This window comes from Dromiciops gliroides, chromosome 2, assembly GCF_019393635.1.
Source record: "Dromiciops gliroides isolate mDroGli1 chromosome 2, mDroGli1.pri, whole genome shotgun sequence".
Lineage (NCBI taxonomy): Eukaryota > Metazoa > Chordata > Mammalia > Microbiotheria > Microbiotheriidae > Dromiciops > Dromiciops gliroides.
Window position 1 is genome coordinate 595,125,011 of NC_057862.1, and position 19,132 is coordinate 595,144,142.

A 19,132-nucleotide genomic window follows, 5' to 3' on the forward strand; every position below is an offset into this window, starting at 1 on the left:
TGAATTTCACTGTCTTTTATTGTTCCACGTGTATTTTCTTCTATTCATTCATCTATCTAATTTTGAAACATGGTTTTGATTTCATAATACAATGTTAATTCTAGGAGTATTGTGCTCCCATATTCTGAGTTGTTTGTTTTTGTTATTTTTTCTCAACTGATTATTTGATCAAACTCTTTAAAGCATTTCCCTGGCAAATTGTTTGCCATGGCAAGTGTAAATTGATTCTAGAAGTATTATTTTTGATAAGCATATTCCAAAAAAAAAAAAAAAAGAGGGGAACATTTGTAAAAGTTGTCTTTGAGATTGTGTTGTGCTTTAACTTGTATTTAAATATGTTCAGATTTTTCAAAAAAGTAATTGTATACTAAGTTAAAAAAAAGGGGTATTATTTGAAATTGTTGCATAATTATATATTGTTCTGAGTCAAGATGTATTCACATTTTTTGCAATCATTTATTATCCTCAATTTTTAAATCCATATGAGACTTGGATTATGGGAACTTATCATTTAAGACATTAATTGCCTTTATTCTGAGTTATCAGATGCCAGTTGGCCAAGATGCCATCCAATCACAAGAGGAATACACACAAGAGCAGACACTGAACTGTCACATGAGGGGAGACATGCATGAAGTCAAGGTATGGCCGAGGGAACGGCTTTTGACAAATGTTGAGGTTGGATTCTCTTGGTTTAATATTTTATTTTATTTTTCCCCACAATATTGTACGGATGGCTGGAAGTATTGATCCCACCCATCTCACTTCTACACCTGGCTTCTATGTTCCCTCCTATATGCCTGATGCCATGGACATCTCAATCCCATGCATCTGATTAAGTCTGACTCAGTTTCCTCCAATATGTTTGGTGGCATGGACATGTATTCCATCCACCTATTTTAAGCCTGGCATACTGTATGGGCAGTACATATTGCTCAAGTGTGGGAATGCTCATATCCCATCATTTCTCTGTTCTTTTATGGTAACCCCCATAATTATCTCAGGTGCCATGATAAATAACAGTGTTGAATTTGGCCTTGACACCTGTTACCAATTATATTAGATTTTTTAATTTCTCATAATGGCATGAGGATAATTAGGCAGATGATGCAAAAAGTGATGAAACAAAGATAAAAATTATTTTTAAAAATTAATATCACAGCAATTGTCTTCTCAGTAATATTATAATTTTAAAGAATGTTTCAATTTTGTTTTATTATATGTTTCATGTGTAACAACTAAGATTCTGAATTCCCTTAGACATGTTTTTGAGAACTTTCATTGTTTGATTTGATTATTGATAAAGCTATTTTAAAGTTGTGTTAAGCTCAATTTTGTAGGAAATTTTCCTGGCTGATTACCAGCATCCACACATCAACCCCTGAAAAGACTTCCATTCCACGATTACACCTAGAGGACGTCTGAGAAAAGACTTTCAGAGACTTTAAATGAACAGTTTTGATTTGTTCTTTTTGTTGGTTTTTTTCTCTTTCTGTTATAATATACACCATCTGTAACATGTATTCTCTGCAGAGGCGCCCTCCCTTTGCAAGACCAATGTCAAAGCGTCGGTTCATGAGGACAAAAAAAAAAATCGCCCCTCTGGACAAAACTTTCCTCTCTTCCTTTTCTATATTGTTGTTCACATATTATTAGTTAGCAATAGTTATTATATTCTTTTTACTGTTCCGTCAAGGAAACATTTTGTTTCTTGAGGAACAACAGGGGGGACTGTAACGATTGGAATGACGCCACCTGCTGGAGACTTACTGTAGAAGAGTTTCACCCATGAAGCGAAGGTCTTTGAGGGCAAGACCAGGAGTCTTTTCTTTGGCGTCACTTCCTGACGCGGGCTAGTGGGAGGAGGAAGGAAGAGACTGGAGCTGAGTCTCGGGCTCTTTCCTTTGGACTCTGGTGGAGAGCGGAGCTAGAAATGTGCTCTCCCTTTAATAGATAGGAATCTAGGCCTTTCTCTCTCTTTACCAAAATTCTTATTCTCCTTAATAAATGCTTAAAAGTCTAACTCTTGCTAAAGCTTATAATTTATTGGCGACCACTCATTAGATATTTTAGACAGTTTAGCTAGAATTTTAGCCCTTAACACTTATAAGACTGACAGCTCTGGGAGATCAAGAACTTTTTTGTTGTTTATCATCTTTATATCCCCAGTACACAATATAATGCCCTACACATAGAAGGTGCTTCATAAATGTTTAGGAATTTAAGTAAAAATCAATGTATACATTGTATTATGCTTTTAATGTTTATATTTCTACACTTATTTCTGAGAGCAATACTCTTTCTAGATACTTTCTATGATACTTTTATTATGTATGTCCACATGGGCCATGATAAATCTTGTTTTTAAACATAACATAACAGAACAGTTATTTCTGTTAAACAGTTACTTCATACATTTAATTATCTGCAAGAGTTGCCTTAAGTTCCCCTGCTTCTAACATAACAGTTCCTGGACAGTAACTCCTTAGACCCTGTTCAAAGGAAATCTCTTCCTCTTCCAGTGATGGTAGCAGTTGAAATGGCATAGAAAATGGCAACAGATCCTCTTTAGAGCTCCTTTAGAACTAACCATACCCACAAGCTTCTATTCTATATCTCTCTTCCTTTTCACAGCCAAACACACAGAAAAACCTGCTTGTGTTCATTTCCATTTCTGCCTCTTTCACTTCTCAACTCTTCCAGTCTGGCTTATGCCCTTATCAGTCAAATGAAGCTGTTTTCTCCACAGTTACCAATGATCTCTTAATTAACAAATCTGATGGTTATTCTGCTTGAGATTTCTGCTGCATTTGACACCACTGACTACCCTCTCCTCATAGATTCTCTTCTCTTTTTTTCAAACACCACTCTCTCCTGACTCTCCTACTTGACTATTCCTTTTCAGTCTCCTTTATCAGGAGACTCACCATCAATATCAAACCTCCTCACAGATGCTGTTCCTCAGAACTAATTCCTGGGCTCTCAGTCAATAAACATTAAGTGCCCATTATGTCCCAGGCACTATGTTAAGCATTGAAGATACAAAGAAAGGAAAAAGACAGTTCCAACCTACGAGGTGCTTACAATCTAAGAGGAAAAAAAGACACACAAAAGGAAGCTTAAAGGGGGAGCGAGAGTGGGGGGAAGTGGGGGAAATAGAGAAGTTCAGAAGAATACAGTAGGGTGTCTGGCCAGGGTGCCCTCCTTGAATGGAGGTTCTAGGAGGAACTCTCTACTATCCCACCTCCATTCTGGGAGAGGCCTTAGGGACAGAAGGTACTGAAGTGTGAGTTCCAGGGCTGAAGTGATCTTGCAGGCAAGAATTTCATGGTTATCCAATTTGCAAATGACATGGAGCTAAAAGGTGTAACCAGCCAACATTTTGAATGACAGAGACGCGATCCAAAAAACTCTCAAAAACCTAAAATAGTCTAAATAAAATAAGATATTATTTAATGGAGATAAATGCAAAGCCTTACACTTGGGTTTAAAAAAATTAATTTCACAAATATAAGATGACAGGTGTGTCTAGATAGAAATTTTTCTGAAAAACCTTTAATGGGCTACAAATTCATTATTAATCTTAAGTGTGAAATAGCAACCAAAATAGTTAATACTGTATAAGGTAGCATATAGAGAAGCAAAATATCTCAGTCTAAAGAGGTGATTGATCTACTACTACTACTACTACTACTACTACTTACTACTACTACTACTACTACTACTACTACTACTACTCTCTGATCAGACCACATAAAAGACTTTTGATAAGCTGGAGAGTTGCAAAATGAGGGTAAACAGTATGGTAATGAACCTAAAGCTTATATACCAAACAAGGATTGGTTTAAGGAATTAGGAATGCTTCACCTAAAGAAAATGAGACTTGGTAGACCAGAACAGCTGTCTTCAAGTACTTGAAGGACTCTAATATGACAGAATGATTAAGAATGTTCTGTTGGGGGCAGCTAGGTGGCACAGTGGATAAAGCACCAGCCTTAGAGTCAGGAGGACCTGAGGTCAAATCCAGCCTCAGACACTTGACACTTAACTAGCTGTGTTAAGTGTTCCTGGGCAAGTCGCTTAACCCTCATTGCATAACAAAAACAACAAAAAAAAGAATGTTCTGTTGACCATAGAGGGCAGAATTTAGAACAATGGGTGAAGGTTACAGAGAGAGAAATTTAGGCTTGATGTAAGAAAAAAGATCATTAATAATTAGAGCTGTACAAAAAAGTACAATGGGCCACCTTAAGAGGTATCAGGTTCCCCTTCACTATAAGTCTTTAAGTAAACACTGGAAAACTAATTGTCAGTGATATTGTGGAGGAGAATCAGTCAGGCTGGCTTTAGTCATGCTCTAACATACCCTAAAGCTCTTAGATTATATGTTAATGGATTAAGAAGAAATATTGAATAGGCCCAATGGAGATTGGAATAGAGATTGGAAGAGAATGTCTACGAGTTCCTTAAAACTTCATGGAATTTACCAATGAGATATCTTCTAAGCCTCAGAAACAGCTGATGTCCCTGAAGCCATCACTTTCATCAAAGTTTCAAGCTATAACCCTTATCTTCTTCTTGCTCCTATATATTAAAAAAGCATTTTTTTGTTTCATTATAACTCACAAACTAAATCTATTCCACCATGATTCAGGCATTACACACATAACATTGCCCTCTCCAATACAATTTCACAATAATGGCATTAACACAATATTAATTACCAAATTCTACCACAAAATCATGAAACCTCACTGTAAATCTTGTTCACTTGATCACCAGAGATATATCACTTGAACCCCAGCGATGTTAATCCAACAGCATTGAGTATTTTATTTTGGCTAATCTGTTTTTATGGAACTGATTGACAAGCTTAAGCAAGTATGCTTATGACAATAATATGAGAAGTTTTTAGGAAAAGACTAATTTTTCATTTTTGGAAATACCTTTAAAACATTTCACAAATTGCCTTTATATTTTCATTTACTAATCTTGCTGTTTTAAGTAGTAAGTATTGAAGATATTTTATTACTTACATGGAATTGACTTTATCTTCAGGACCTTGAACTTGGCCTTTTACTGTTCCCTGACTAGTATTCTTAACCCAGCCAACAACTCCCATCTTCTTAGCTTCACCTTCTGTGTACTACATGAACAGGAAAAGAAGAGTGAGAAATACACTTGGCATCAAAAGCCTAGATTCATAGTAAATTTGGTTCTAAAATTCAAAGAACACTAACTTAAGGACTGTGATTTTTTTTTTCTTAAGGTATATAATGATGAACACTGCATATCTCAAATACAGTAAAACTTCAATTAAACCTAAATGGATGGTATTTGTTCTGGATTCCATCTAATACTGGAACAACTCTCAGATGCCCTCTAGTCAAAGCCTCTTACTATACACAAGAGGGAAATGAAAACCAGGAAGTTAAGTGACTTATCCAAGGTCTCACAGGTAGTAAGCATCACAAATGAGATCTAAAAATCTGTCTCCAGAATCAGTGTTCTTTCCCTTATACTACTCTCTGTCTCCAAACAGGCTAATTGGGAATTTGTTTAAAAAGCAACTTCCATGTTATTTCTAGGATACATACCAAAAGTTTATAAATGAAATTTATATTTTCAAATAATGGCCATTTATATTCAGAAGGACAATTTGGAGGCACTACAAGATCCTCAGTCCAAGAAAACTAATGTTCAGTATACATTGTCTACCAAGACAGGAAAGTAAATTAACATATTGTAAATGTTATCAATTACTACTTCAGCAATTTAATAATAGGACCATTACCATGGTAGGCTGCTACTCTGACATTTTCTTCTTGTTTCTGGACTTGCAGAAAAAGTATACTAGACAACTTGCTGCTCTGCCTGCTAAAGATTTTCTAGTAGAGGATTGATATGTTCAGATTATTTTTTTTAGAGTTATCAATCTGACAGCTTTGTAGAATATGGATAGAAGATAGAAAGACTAAAAATATCTGACTGGATAATTAGCACTGGTGATCATTGTGTTCTACTATCCCTGCATCTTAATAACTGTTATTTAGGGTGTAATTTTAATTTATTTGGATAGAAAACAGAAGTTGAGGTTCAATAACTTTTGAAAAATATTGTGTTCTAAGATGGCAGAGGACAGGCACTGACTCCTCAGAGCTCTCCCCCAAATCCATCCAAATCCCTTCAAATAATGCCATAAGACAATTCCTGGAGCAGCAGAACCTACAAAAGGATGAGGTCAGATTATTTTCCAGCCAAAGATGGGTTAGAAGGTTGGCAGGAAAGGTCTGTTATACTGGGATGATAGTAGAGTGCAGATCTGGGCTGCATTGTGTAGACCCAACCCTAGCCCCAGAGAATCAGGCCTCTGGAACCTTGGTACCAGCTGAGGAAGCAGTTACTTCTGGAACTCAGCTCATGGATTGGTGAGGGGGTCAAGTGGTTGGCCAGGAGGAGATTTCATGGGTCTCTGCTGGCACTGAGGCAGAACTCTGTTGTGTTGCCCATGCTCAGAATGATGAAGCAGTTTTGAGTGGTGGCCCAGGTGGGGAAGGAACGCAGGCATACGGGAGCTTGCAACCACAGTGAAACAGAATTCTCTTCCTGGGTTAAAAAACAAGCAGACTTGTGGTTACTTACAGACCAGAGCACAGGCCAGGGGAACGTAGAATGTGTCTCTCCTTAAATTGTACCACCTGGGACCCCCTAAAGCTTGGGACAGTGTGCCCTGGAAGCAGTGCCCCATTTTAAGGAGTTAAAAGTCAAGAAAAAGGCTGGCAAAATGAGCAGACAGAAAAAAATGTGGACACTAGAAAGTTTCTTTGGTGACAAGGAAGATCAAAATACACCCTCAGAGGAAGCTTCCAAGAAAAATATGAATTGGTTTCGGGCCATGGAAGCACTCAAAAGGGACTTGTATGTATATATACATACATGTGTATATATATATTGTATTACTTAATCTTATCTTCTTGTGATTCAGCTAACTTATGAATACAGACACTATATCATTTGATGCATATATATACATATATATTAGTAAGATAAAAATATCCGTGACCAAAAGCTAGCATTATATGTAATGGCAAAGTATTAGAAGCAGTTAGATGGCTCTTGGGAAGGGAGAAAGATACACTGGAAAATGTAAAAACAAAAGGCAACAAATTTTAATCAATAAATTTTTTAAACTCAACAACAGGGAAGAGCAGTGTTTAACATAAATTTAATCCCTAATGGGAGTTCAGAGGTGTATCACATCTCTCTGCATAAGATTTGAGGGATAGCAGAGAGACATATATGCATATATATCTGTATATTTTTGAGACTGTTTCTCCCTACCTTGCCCAGCCTGGAAATGCAGTGGCCACTCACTGGTCCACTTTTGATTGGCAGGGAAGTTCTGAGCTGCTCTATTTTGGACCCCTGGTCCCTGGAGCTCACCATATTGGTGTACGATTTAGTGCAAACACATATAACTCAGACTTCTGACCTCAAGAAGTCCAACAGTTTCAGCCTCTCCAGTAGCATGGATTATAGCCATGTACCACCATGCCCAGTTGCATATATATTTATTATTGCTATTGGTTTATCATCTAATGTTCCTTTTAAAATAATGCAATTTCCTTTTTATCTCTATTAATACTGTGAATTTTTTTGTTTTGTCTGATAACACAATTATTTTGAAAAATTCTTCTATAGAAAGTGACACATCTTGCTAGTCACATGACCCAAAAACTTTCTACTTCTTTGAAATGTCATAAAATCCAAAATCTCTAATACTTTAACATAATTTAATTTAATAAGTTTGCTTTTCTGATAATATAAACTAAGGAAGCATGAGAATTTTGGATTCCTTAGGAAAAGGAAAGGATGTTGAAAGGCTGATCCTTCTACTCGCACCATTGTTTCTATTTCCTTTTGCCTCCCACAGGACTTTATCCCAGCATTGTTGTTTCTCAATTTCTCCCTTCTCTATCAAAATTTTTGAAAAAAAAAATTCCTACACCTGATGTCTTCGCCTCTTGAATACTTCCTTCAACTCCTTCAAATTAGTGATTCATTCCCATTACTGTATTGAAATGGCTTTAGCAAAGGTCACTAATGGGTTCCAATTACAAAATCCAATGATCTTTTTTCAGTCTCCATGCTCTTTAATGGCTCTATATCTTCTGATACAGCTGACTAGCCTCTCCTACCTCAAACTCTGCCCTGCCTTAATTCCAGAGATACTACCATATTAACTATTTCTCCTGCACTGGCTCTTCATTTTCTTCCTGACCTCCCTGTCAAGGATGTGTTCTTCATCATCATTTAAAAAATACAGAATGCCTAAAATTATTCAATATTTTCTATGGCATTGGTTAGTGTTACAGAGAAGAAAACAAACAAATGAGGAAAGTAAGTTATATGAATAGAATAGGGGTAAAATATTCAACTGGATTCAATAAACATTTTTATAGAACCTACATAAGAGGAAAGGTAAAATATTCCTAAGGAGCTTAATGGTTCTTTGAAAGAAAAAAAAAACAAACAAGGCAACAAAACAGCAATACCAACTGCCAAATTTTATTCCCCCTTTTCTTTTATAGGATCTAAATGTTAATTCACCCCAAATTGCCTAAAATTAAGTTTAAGTAGAAATCAAGAGATACCAGATAAAGATTGATTTCTGTGTTGTATGCCTAATATATTTTCCCTTTATTAATGCCTAATTCTTAAAGTAGCCATAACTTGATAAAAAATTGGAATGCCTTCTTCTGATATTTAAATAGGGGCGAAAGTTAACTGCTTTCTACCTAGAGACAGTTATAAAATGGGTATGTGCAAAAGGGAAAAAAGGGACCTGGACTTCCCCTCTTTTTACCATTTAAATTTACAACACATGCTGGAAAATAGTACCTATGAGAATAATTTAGAAACTAGAATAATTCAGCCTACAGGGAAGAATGAAAAATGAATGACTTTAGCTCTATGAAAATAGTGATCAGCTGTTCTCTATCTCCACTGAGGCAGAACAAAAAGGAATGTTAGATTTTGATTTAATATCAAAGTAGATTTTTTTAAAAACTCCTGTTACTGGGGCAGCTAGGTGGTGCAGTGGATAGAGCACCGGCCCTGGAGTCAGGAGTACCTGAGTTCAAATCTGGCCTCAGACACTTAACACTTACTAGCTGTGTTACCCTGGGCAAGTCACTTAACCCCAACTGCCTCACTAAAAAAACAACAAACAAACAACAACAAAAAAAAAACCTCCTGTTACACAGGGAACATTTATGATCTCTCCACTGTTACAAATGTAGTTTATTTTAGATTTTAGCAATACATTTGGCAAAGTTTCTCATGATATTCTTGTGGAAAAGATGGGGATATGAAAGTTAATTCATAATAAAATTAGAAAGACTAGTTGCTGGTAATATAAATGTAAATGACCAAGAGTGGATATGAGACAGCTAGGTGGCTCAGTGGATAAAATGCCAGGTCTGGAATCAGGAAGGTTCATTTTCATGAGTTTAAATATGACCTCAGCTTTGTGATCCTGGGCAAGTCACTTAAACATGTTTGCCTCGGTTCCTCATCTGTAAAATGAGCTGGAGAAGGAAATGGCAAACCTTTCTAGTATCTATGCCAAGAAAATCCCAAATGGGGTAATGAAAAGTTGGATACACCTGAAACAACTTAAAAACAAAGAGTGGACATACAACTCAAAGTACTGAATGGCTATCAATCTTAATATTATCATTAGAAATTCAGAAAATTAGAAATTGGAAGAAAGAATAGCAGATAAATGGAAAACAGGGTCACAAGTTTTCCTTAGATAATTATATTTTAAAATTTGTAAATTTGGTTTTACTGTACTTCAAAAACAAGAAGAATCATCACTTTGTAGGACACTTGGTAACCTCATATTCAAACCTTCAATTAAATACATGCAAATAGCTATAAGCTATACACCAACCACTGGTTTCAGAAGATCAAGAGAGAAAATTTATGAATGTCAATAAAACCCTCCAAATGAAATCATTAGATACTTTGATATACTCAGTGATTTCAATGTAAATATATTAACATGGGAGAATGCTAAAGAAAAAATTGGAAAACCTGGGGCAGGAAAAAGGAATGAAAAATTGTTTTGTTTGATTAGACATAATAGTTACAAGGGAAAAGAGGATATGTAGTCACATTGGTTTAAAAATACACAGAAGAGAGTAAAAAGAATCTCAGAAGAGGACATAGAGAAACAGGATAGTATTATCATATTAAATTTAGTATATACTTAAAAATAAGCTATACACAATATTCACATTTTTGTACAATCCTCTTCACTATATTATTTGCTATGCAAATGGTCATACTTGATTTTTAAATTTAAAAATAAAATTGATATATATGTGTATTGTTTATATATGTATATACATACATATGCATATATACACACAATAAGCATGTTACAATATCTATGTATATGTGTGTACATCATCTATGTATACCTATGCCTATATCTATATACCTTATCTAAAAATATATGGTATACAGGAGGTTTTTTTTTTAAGTGTGTGCCTTAAACAACAGAAAGCTATAATCCAACTCCAGAAGAGATAGGAATCCCTGAAATATATAACATCATTCTTGGTTTTACAAGATTCATGCCTTTGTTCAGAGGGTTTATTTCTTTCTTCAATGATCTTATATTGCTTCCACTACATATCTAGTAAAAGTGAAAAAAGCCACATTTCATATTTGATATCTAAAACTAAATTTTTAAAAGAGAATCAGCCACAAGTATAAAGAAGGACATCTTGAAATTCACAGCAAGGATAAAAAAAATACTTGTAATATTTGTTACTGTTTAGAATATTTTAATATTTCTAAATAACAGCAAAACTCTGAGAAAAATTATTTTAAAGAGAGTATTTTAATTTTAATCTTCTGTATTTATATGCAATGAGAATAGTCCAGAGCCAAAGTATATTAGTTAAGCACTACAGACTGTCAATAAAACATGTGGTGAAACTTTCTGAATTTGAATACTAATAGGAGACTATAATGTTCCTGTCTTATTTGTATTATTATATTAGTATTTTTAAAAAGAGGGAGGGGAAAACAGACTGTGTATTGACTTACCATTCTGAAGCAAACACCTGTTAGGAAAAAGGAGATAAAAAAGAAATGTCAATTTATCTTACAATAACAGAAAGCTATAAGTTTATATGGTACTTTGATTAAATCTTACTGACAAATAAACTAAAATTTCTTAAATAATATATTTAAGAGCCAATTAGAAATAAAAGCTGGTGATATTCATTTAGAATATGGATATTGCCTGATTATTCAAATTATATTCTTTTAACATGAAAACAGAAATGGAAGATAACTTTAAGAGAGGATAGTAATATTTGATCTTAGGTATTTTAGGTGCTAAATAACACATCATCTATGTTCTATACAAAAAGTCAAGATGTTAATCAAAAGACACAAAACACTTCCAGTAAAATTCATTTATCTTTAGATTAAACTTCCTATCATTAAATAAGACTGAGTAAAAATGTCCATTTGAATTATACATTTTTATAAATTCTAGAAGCAATTAAGCATACATGCTTATTAACAATATACATAAATATAACCAAAGAAGAAATATAGATGGATATTTTGACAATGGATAATTTTGATTAAATGAAATTTAAAAGTTTTTGCCCAAACAAAACCAATGCAACCAAAATTTGAAGGAAAACAGGAAACAATAAGTTACATCAAATTTACAAAGTTACAATAAATTTGAAGGAAAACAGGAAAAAATAAGTTACATCAAATTTCTCTGAGAAATATCTCATTTTTCAAATGTATAGGAAACTGAAGAAAATTTATGAAAATAGAAGCCATTCTCCAATTAATAAATGGTCAAAGGATATAAACAGGCAGTTTTCAGAAGAAGAAATCAAAGCTATCAATAGTCACATGAAAAAATGCTCTACAACACTACTGTTTAGAGAAAAGTAAATTAAAATAACTATTAGGTACCACCTTGTACTTCTCAGATTAACATGACAGCAAAGGAAAATGAGAAATGCTGGAGGGAATGTAGAAAAATAGGTACACTAATGTACTGTTGGTGGAGTTGTGAACTGGTCCAAACATTCTAGAGAACAATTTGGAACTTTGCCCAAAGGGTGATACAATTAGGCATTACCTTTTGACATAGTAATCCCACTATTAGGTCTGTATCCCAAAGAGATCAAAGAAAGTGGAAAAGGACCTATTTATATAAAAATATTCATAGCAGCTCTTTTCATAGTAGGAAAGAATTAGAAATTATCAATTGGGAATGGCTAAAAAAGTTATGCTTTACAAAGGTGATGGAATACTATTGTAAGAATTGATTGAGATTTGGGACCCCATCTTTAGCTAAAATTAGCCTCAGGGGTGCCCCGCCCGGCTTCCTCCGCCCAGTGGTGATATGCACGGAAAACCTGAGCTTTGGCCTCCCTCCACCAAGCAGCTGTATGCAGAGAAACCTGGTGTCCTAGCCAGCCTTGGGTGCTGCCCCTAGGGGTGCCAGGGAACTGGCTTGGGATGTGTCGGTGGTCAACCCGAGTTTCCTGTGAGAGAAGGTTTTTTTTTATTCTGGGGGGTAGAGAAGGGGGGGGTAGAGACAGGGAGCAGAGGGAGGAGGAGACAAGAAAAGAAGAGAGGGAGAGAGAAAGAGAAGAGTTCATGGTGGCAGGCGAGAGAGTCAAACACGGATGCAGGAGGATAGAGAGTCTGGTGGGCGAGTTAACAGGTCTTATTTCCTGCTTTTCTTTGTCCTTATTTCTAAATTTATTCTCATCAATAAACCCTGGGTTTTTTTGTTATTTTGAAAGGAGGCTTTTTAATCTCCTTCCTTATCAGTCTGGTAGAAACAGTTGGGGAAGAGGCAGGCCCTTATACATTGGTGTCTCATATGGGCTTAACGAACTTGGGGGAACTTTTAAAAACCCCCTTACGCTATTAGGCTATAAGAAATGATGAGGGAGATGGTTTCAGAAACACCTGGGAAAACATATTAACTGACGCAAAGTAAAGTGAGCAAAATCAAGAGAATATTAAACACAGTAATAGGAATAATGTTAACAGTAATGAACTGTGAAAGACATAGCTAACTCTGATCAATACAATGATTTAAGATAATCCCAAAGGATCCATGATGAAAAATGCAATCTACCTCCAGAGAGAGAACTGATGAACAAACTGAATAGTTCTTTTTTGACTTTGTTTCTTGCTTTCATTGTTGTTGGAGGGTTTTTGAAACATGGATAATATGCAAATATATTTCTCTTGACTTCATATATATATTGTTTACCTTTTCAAGTGGTGGAGGAAGAGCTGGAGGAAGGGAGAGAATCTAGAACTGAATTTTTTTAAATGGTAAAATAAATAAATTTTTAAAAAACAATAGACATTGGAACACTAATGAATTGTTGGTGGAGCTGTGAACTGATCTGTAAAGTTGCTATCTAGCTATACTGTCTAAAAATCTAATGAGTGGTCACCAATAAATTAGAAGCTTTAGCAAGAGTTTAGACTTTTAAGCATTTATTAAGGAGCATAAGAATTTGGTGAAGAGAGAGAAAGAGGCTTAGATGCCTACATCTATCTATCTCAGGGAGCCAGCATTTCTAGTTCCATTCTCCATGAGGTCCTGACGAAAGAGATAGAGGCTCGTCCCTTCTTCGTCCCACAAGCCTCCTGTCTAAACTGGAAACATCAAACGTCACTTCCTGATGCCAAAGAACTGACCTTCCAAGCCACACGGCTTGCCCTCAGATGCCTTCTCCTCATGGTGGAGCTTTCCTACAGTATCTCTCCGGCAGGGGGCGTCACTCCAATTGTCATAGATCCAACAGTTCTGGAGAGCAATTTGGAATTATGCCCAAAGGGCTCTAAAGCTGTGCATACCCTTTGTTTGTTTTGGGGTTTTTTTGTGAAGCAATTTGGGTTAAGTGACTTGCTCAGGGTCACACAGCTAGTAAGTGTCAAGTGTCTGAGGCCAGGTTTAAACTCAGGTCTTCCTGGCTCCAGGGCCAGTGCTCTATCCACTGTGCCACCCAGCTGCCCCTGTGCATACCCCTTGACCCAGCATTACCACTATTAGGTCTTTTTCTCAAAGAGATCATAAAAAAGGGAAAAGGACCCACATGTACAAAAATATTTATAGCCGCTCTTTTTGTGGTGGCAAAGAATTGGAAATTGAGGGGATGCGCATCAATTGGGGAATGGCTGAACAAGTTGTGGTATATGAATGTAATGAAATACTATTGTGCTGTAAGAAACGATGAGCAGGTGCATTTCAGAGAAACCTGGAAGGACTTGCATGAACTGATGCTGAGTGAGATGATCAGAACCAGGAGAACACTGTCCACTTGATTCTTCTCAGCAATATAATGGTCCCAGATAGTTCCAAAGGACTCATGATGGAAAATGCTCTCCAAATCCAGAAAGGAAAAAAAAAAGAACTTTGGAATATGGATACAGATCTAACCATACTATTTCTCTTGGTTTTTGGTGCTGTTGTTTTTCTTTTTTGAGGTTTTTCCTTTTTGCTCTGATTATTCTCTTATAACATGACTAATGCAGAAATATGTTTAATATTATTGTGTGTGTGTGTATATATATATATATATATATAACCTATATCAGATTACTTGCTATCTTGGGGAGGGGGGGAGAAAAATTTGAAACTAGAAATCTTATAAAAACAAATGTTGAAAACTATCTCTACATGTAACTGGAAAATAATAAAATACTTTTATAATAAAAAAAATTTTTTAAAACAATAACTAATTTGGCTACTGAAACCTTAGTACTAATGGTAATTAGTTCTACTGCAGTGAAAAACTCTTTCAATCTTTCTGGTTTAGATTACATAAAATTGGCACTTTGAGTCATACATACTTCAGTAGGGCTACTAATATAGCACCCAGGCCCTTTTGACATTTATGAATCCCACAGCTCCTTGAAACCATTTACTCACAATGATGACAGAGAAACCATCTGCTCTAAGGTGATAAGTTAATATGGTAAGGATTTTTAAAGGGATTTCTACTCACAGGCAATCTTCTAAGCCTGTCCTTTGAAGTTAAATTCTTCACTCTGGTAAATTTATTTTTGCATTGATATACCCTAAAAAATCAAGGAATCAGGCAAATTTAAACCCAATTGGCCATATTAAATGACAAATATGATTGAGCTATTACTAAAAATAATTTCATAGTACAATCACCTTATAAATGACCTATAAGGTCCAAAGCAGTAAGATGGATATACATATATACACACACACATACATGTGTGTGTTTATTAAATATATGTGTATATACATTTTACACACATATAAATTACATATGTACATGCAGATATATGGTCACTATTAGTGGAGTTGTGAACTAATCTAACCATTCTGGAGAACAATATGAAACTCTGCCCAAATGGCTATAAAACTACAGACCACCATTGCACACAACAGAGGATCACAGCACTTAAGAGAAACTTGCCTTGTAACATGGTTAAATGATGATACAGAATGGTATATCCATAAAAGGTTTTGAGAAGCTGGGCGCAAATTTTTCACCATATCCCAAAATTCTAGAATTATGAAATAACCCTTAAAGCTTTAAAAAAAAATCTTATTTCACTAGGTCTCAATTTCTCTTCATTTGGAAAATGAAGGGATTGAACTGGATGATGTTTTAAGGTTGCTTCTAGCTTTAAATTCTATGATTCCATAAGATAATTGTGGGACACAAAATTGACAGTACTATTCTACAAAATAGCTCCTCCAGGCTACATTATGCCCTCCAGGAACCCCATCATCCTACAGGATTACATCAACCCTAGAATTCACACCTCATCAGTAACCTCTGCCCCTGGGGCCCCTCCCTCCTTCTCAATGGAAAGGGTGGAAAGTGAAGAGTAGAAAACTCTTCTCATATCCTCCATTTAAGGAGGGTACCTGGGCTAACCCTCTCTTCATTTCCTACCTGACTGCATTCCTCTGCACTTTATCATTCCTATAGCTGGGTACCTTCCCTCCCATTTCCAGATTTCTTTTTATTTATCGTCTTCCCATATTCATTATGAGCTCCTTGAGGGCAATAATGGTCTTTTACCTTTCTTTGTATCCTCAAAGTTTAGGATGGTATCTGGCCCACAGTAGGCACTTAATAAATGTTTACTGACCGACTGGTATGTGGTAAGCACTCAGTATTTTTTTGTGATTCATCCATCTAGCAATCCATTCATTCATATAAATTGGGCAGTCTAAAATAGGTGTCTCCACTTCAAAGAAGATCTGAGAATCATCAGCATAGAGATGATAGATATCTATAATATCTATCTTTGCTGACTTCTAGTCTCACATTGCCAACTACCTATTGTATATCATCAACTGGTCATCCCATAGAAATTTTAAACTCGACAAGTTTAAAACTGAACTCATTATATGTTACCATAAACCCTTCTTTCTTTGTAATGTCTCAATTCCTATTGAAGATACCACCATCCTCTCAGTCACCCAGGCTTGCAACCTAGATATCATCCTTGACTCTTCTATCTCACCTTCCATATCCAATTTTTTGCCAAGACCTGCCAATTTTACCTTTGTAACATCTCTCAAATATCTTCTCTCCACTGATATGGCCACCCGTCTAATGGAAACCCTCATCACCTCATGCCCAGACCACTATAATAGCCTGCTGGTTAGTCTCTTCAGCCACAAGTCTCTCCTACTCTAGTGTCTTAGCTGCCAAAGTGATCTTCCTAAAGGAGAGGTCTGTCCATGGCACCTTCCAATTTAATAAACTCCACTGGATCCCTAACATCAGAAGAATCAAATACTCACCTCCCTCCCCACCATGTACTCTGAGATCTAATGACACTTGACCTCCTTGCTGTTCACATTAGAAACTCCATCTTTCAACTTCAGACATTTTTCATTAGCTACCTACCATGCCGGAATATTATTTCGCCTCATTTCTATTCCCTGGCTTCCCTGGATTCTTTCAAGTACCAGCTAAAATCTCATCTTCTACAAGAAGCTTTTCCCAATCTCTCTTGGTTTTTGGTTTTTTTTTTTTTTTTTTTTTTGTGGGGCAATGGGGGTTAAGTGACTTGCCCAGGGTCACACAGCTAGTAAGTGTCAAGTGTCCGAGGCCGGATTTGAACTCAGGTACTCCTGAATCCAGGGCCGGTGCTTTATCCACTGTGCCACCTAGCTGCCCCCCCAATCTCTCTTAATCATAGTAGCTCTCTCTACTGATTATTTCCTGTATGCAGCTTATCTATAGATAGTTTTTTGCATATTTTCTCCCCCATTAGACTGTGAGCTTCTTGAGAGCAAGAACTGCCTTTTGCCTTTCTTTTTATCCCCAGAGCTTATAACAGGGCCTAGCAGAGTAGATGCTTAATAAATGTTTATTGACTGACTGACTAGTTCCAGCAGGATTCGGAAAAATTTATATATAAAGCATTTCATGAAGATTATCAATGTAAATTATAGTTCTTGGGGGTATAGGCCTAACTTCTGAGTTTGCCCTGATATATAAAAAACTGCCTTCTTACAGAACACTCCTTGGCACCACTCTGAGGGATAGAATTCAAAATTCCAATATTCATTTGTTGTTACATTTACAATTATCAGTTTATATTTATATAGCTGAACTGTATTACCTGGGGAATTACTTACTATTCCTATACATTATATCTCCCAGAAGGCTGTGTGTGCTGAGTATACATGAAAGTAATTCCCCAGTGGCCTCTGGGAAATGAAGATATCAATGAGCATGGAACACAATGGAATCTAGGATTGTACTGTTTAGTACTACTGTTGTCATTAGATTTGTAAATTAAGTGCACCACTTATGCATCAGCCTTTGGGAGAACTTAAGCAAGGTCCAAATCTCAGCTCTATCACTTTATGACTTCGGCAAAAGTTATTTAACCTCTATGAGCCGCAGCTTCCTCATCCATAAAATGAGGGAGTTGGGCTAGATGTCTTTTAAGGCCCCTTCTAATCTATCCATGGATCCCCAACAGATCTATAGATCTCAGATTAGGAATCCCTGTTCTAAAGGGGGAAGCCTGATTAGACCAGGAAATAATAAAACTAAAAGAAGGAACAGGCCTGACTGACTCAATTAATAGAAGTTTCTCTTGAATTGATTTTTGATCAGGTAGGAAAGAGATTTAGAGGAAGAGGTTAAAGAGAAATTAAATGGCTTTAGGAAAATGATTCTCTGGGGTGTGCCAATTTTGTTGTTGTTCAATTGTTTCAGTCGTGTACAACTCTTCGTTCCCCTATGGAGTTTTCTTGGCAAAAATAGTAGAGTGATTTTCCATTTCCTCTTCCAGTTCATTTTACAGATGAGGAAACTGAGGCAAAATGGGTTAAGTGATTTGCCCAGGGTCACACAGCTAGCAGAATTCTGAAGCTGCATTTGAACTCAGGTCTTCCTGACTCCAGTCCCTACATTCCATCCACTATACCACCTAGTTGCCCTAGGGTGTGCCAATTTAGTGACTATTACTGTTTGATAAATAGAATTGTTGCCTAGATTTTCCACCACCTCCTCCTGCCCCTGTTTTGTATTGATTATTGAATTTGTCATTGTTCTTGAACCCTATTCACTGTAACTTGAAAATACTTGGGTAGAGGGATTTTTAAAGACAGGATAAATTTTTGTCCCTTTGGTTTTTCTCTCTAAGTAGAGATCCTTTAAATTATTTAATTAACAAATTTGTAGCTGACATATTTGTACCTAAAACATAGAGTACATAATTTTTCTTCCACAGATAAATGGTGCCTTTGGACTTAAATATGCCATACCTTAAAAAAACCAGAATGACTTTGGACCCCCTACTCTGAAAGACTTCCATATCCAACTAAATAGAGGTAAGGAATCTTTTAAATTCCTATAGGAAGATTTTATTTGCTTGAGGGTTCCTTTAAAGGGTATAGTGGCCCAGTTGTATTGATTCTTTTTTGTTGTTGTTGTTGTTTTGTTTTGTTTTTAGTGAGGCAATTGGGGTTAAGTGACTTGCCCAGGGTCACACAGCTAGTAAGTGTTAAGTGTCTGAGGCCGGATTTAAACTCAGG

General features: G+C 36.0%; 1 protein-coding gene across 2 annotated transcripts in view; it reads right to left on the reverse strand.

The window, feature by feature from the left end:
* ACYP2 (acylphosphatase 2) overlaps positions 1–19,132 on the reverse strand; it is a 238,704-nt gene that overhangs the window by 202,125 nt on the left and 17,447 nt on the right. For both annotated transcript variants that reach the window (XM_043987620.1, XM_043987621.1), the window contains exons 2-3: positions 11,125–11,141; positions 5,037–5,146 (exon numbers count right to left, since the gene is read on the reverse strand). In XM_043987620.1, coding sequence (XP_043843555.1) covers positions 5,037–5,146; positions 11,125–11,141 — 127 coding nt within the window. The remainder of the gene's footprint in view (positions 1–5,036; positions 5,147–11,124; positions 11,142–19,132) is intronic.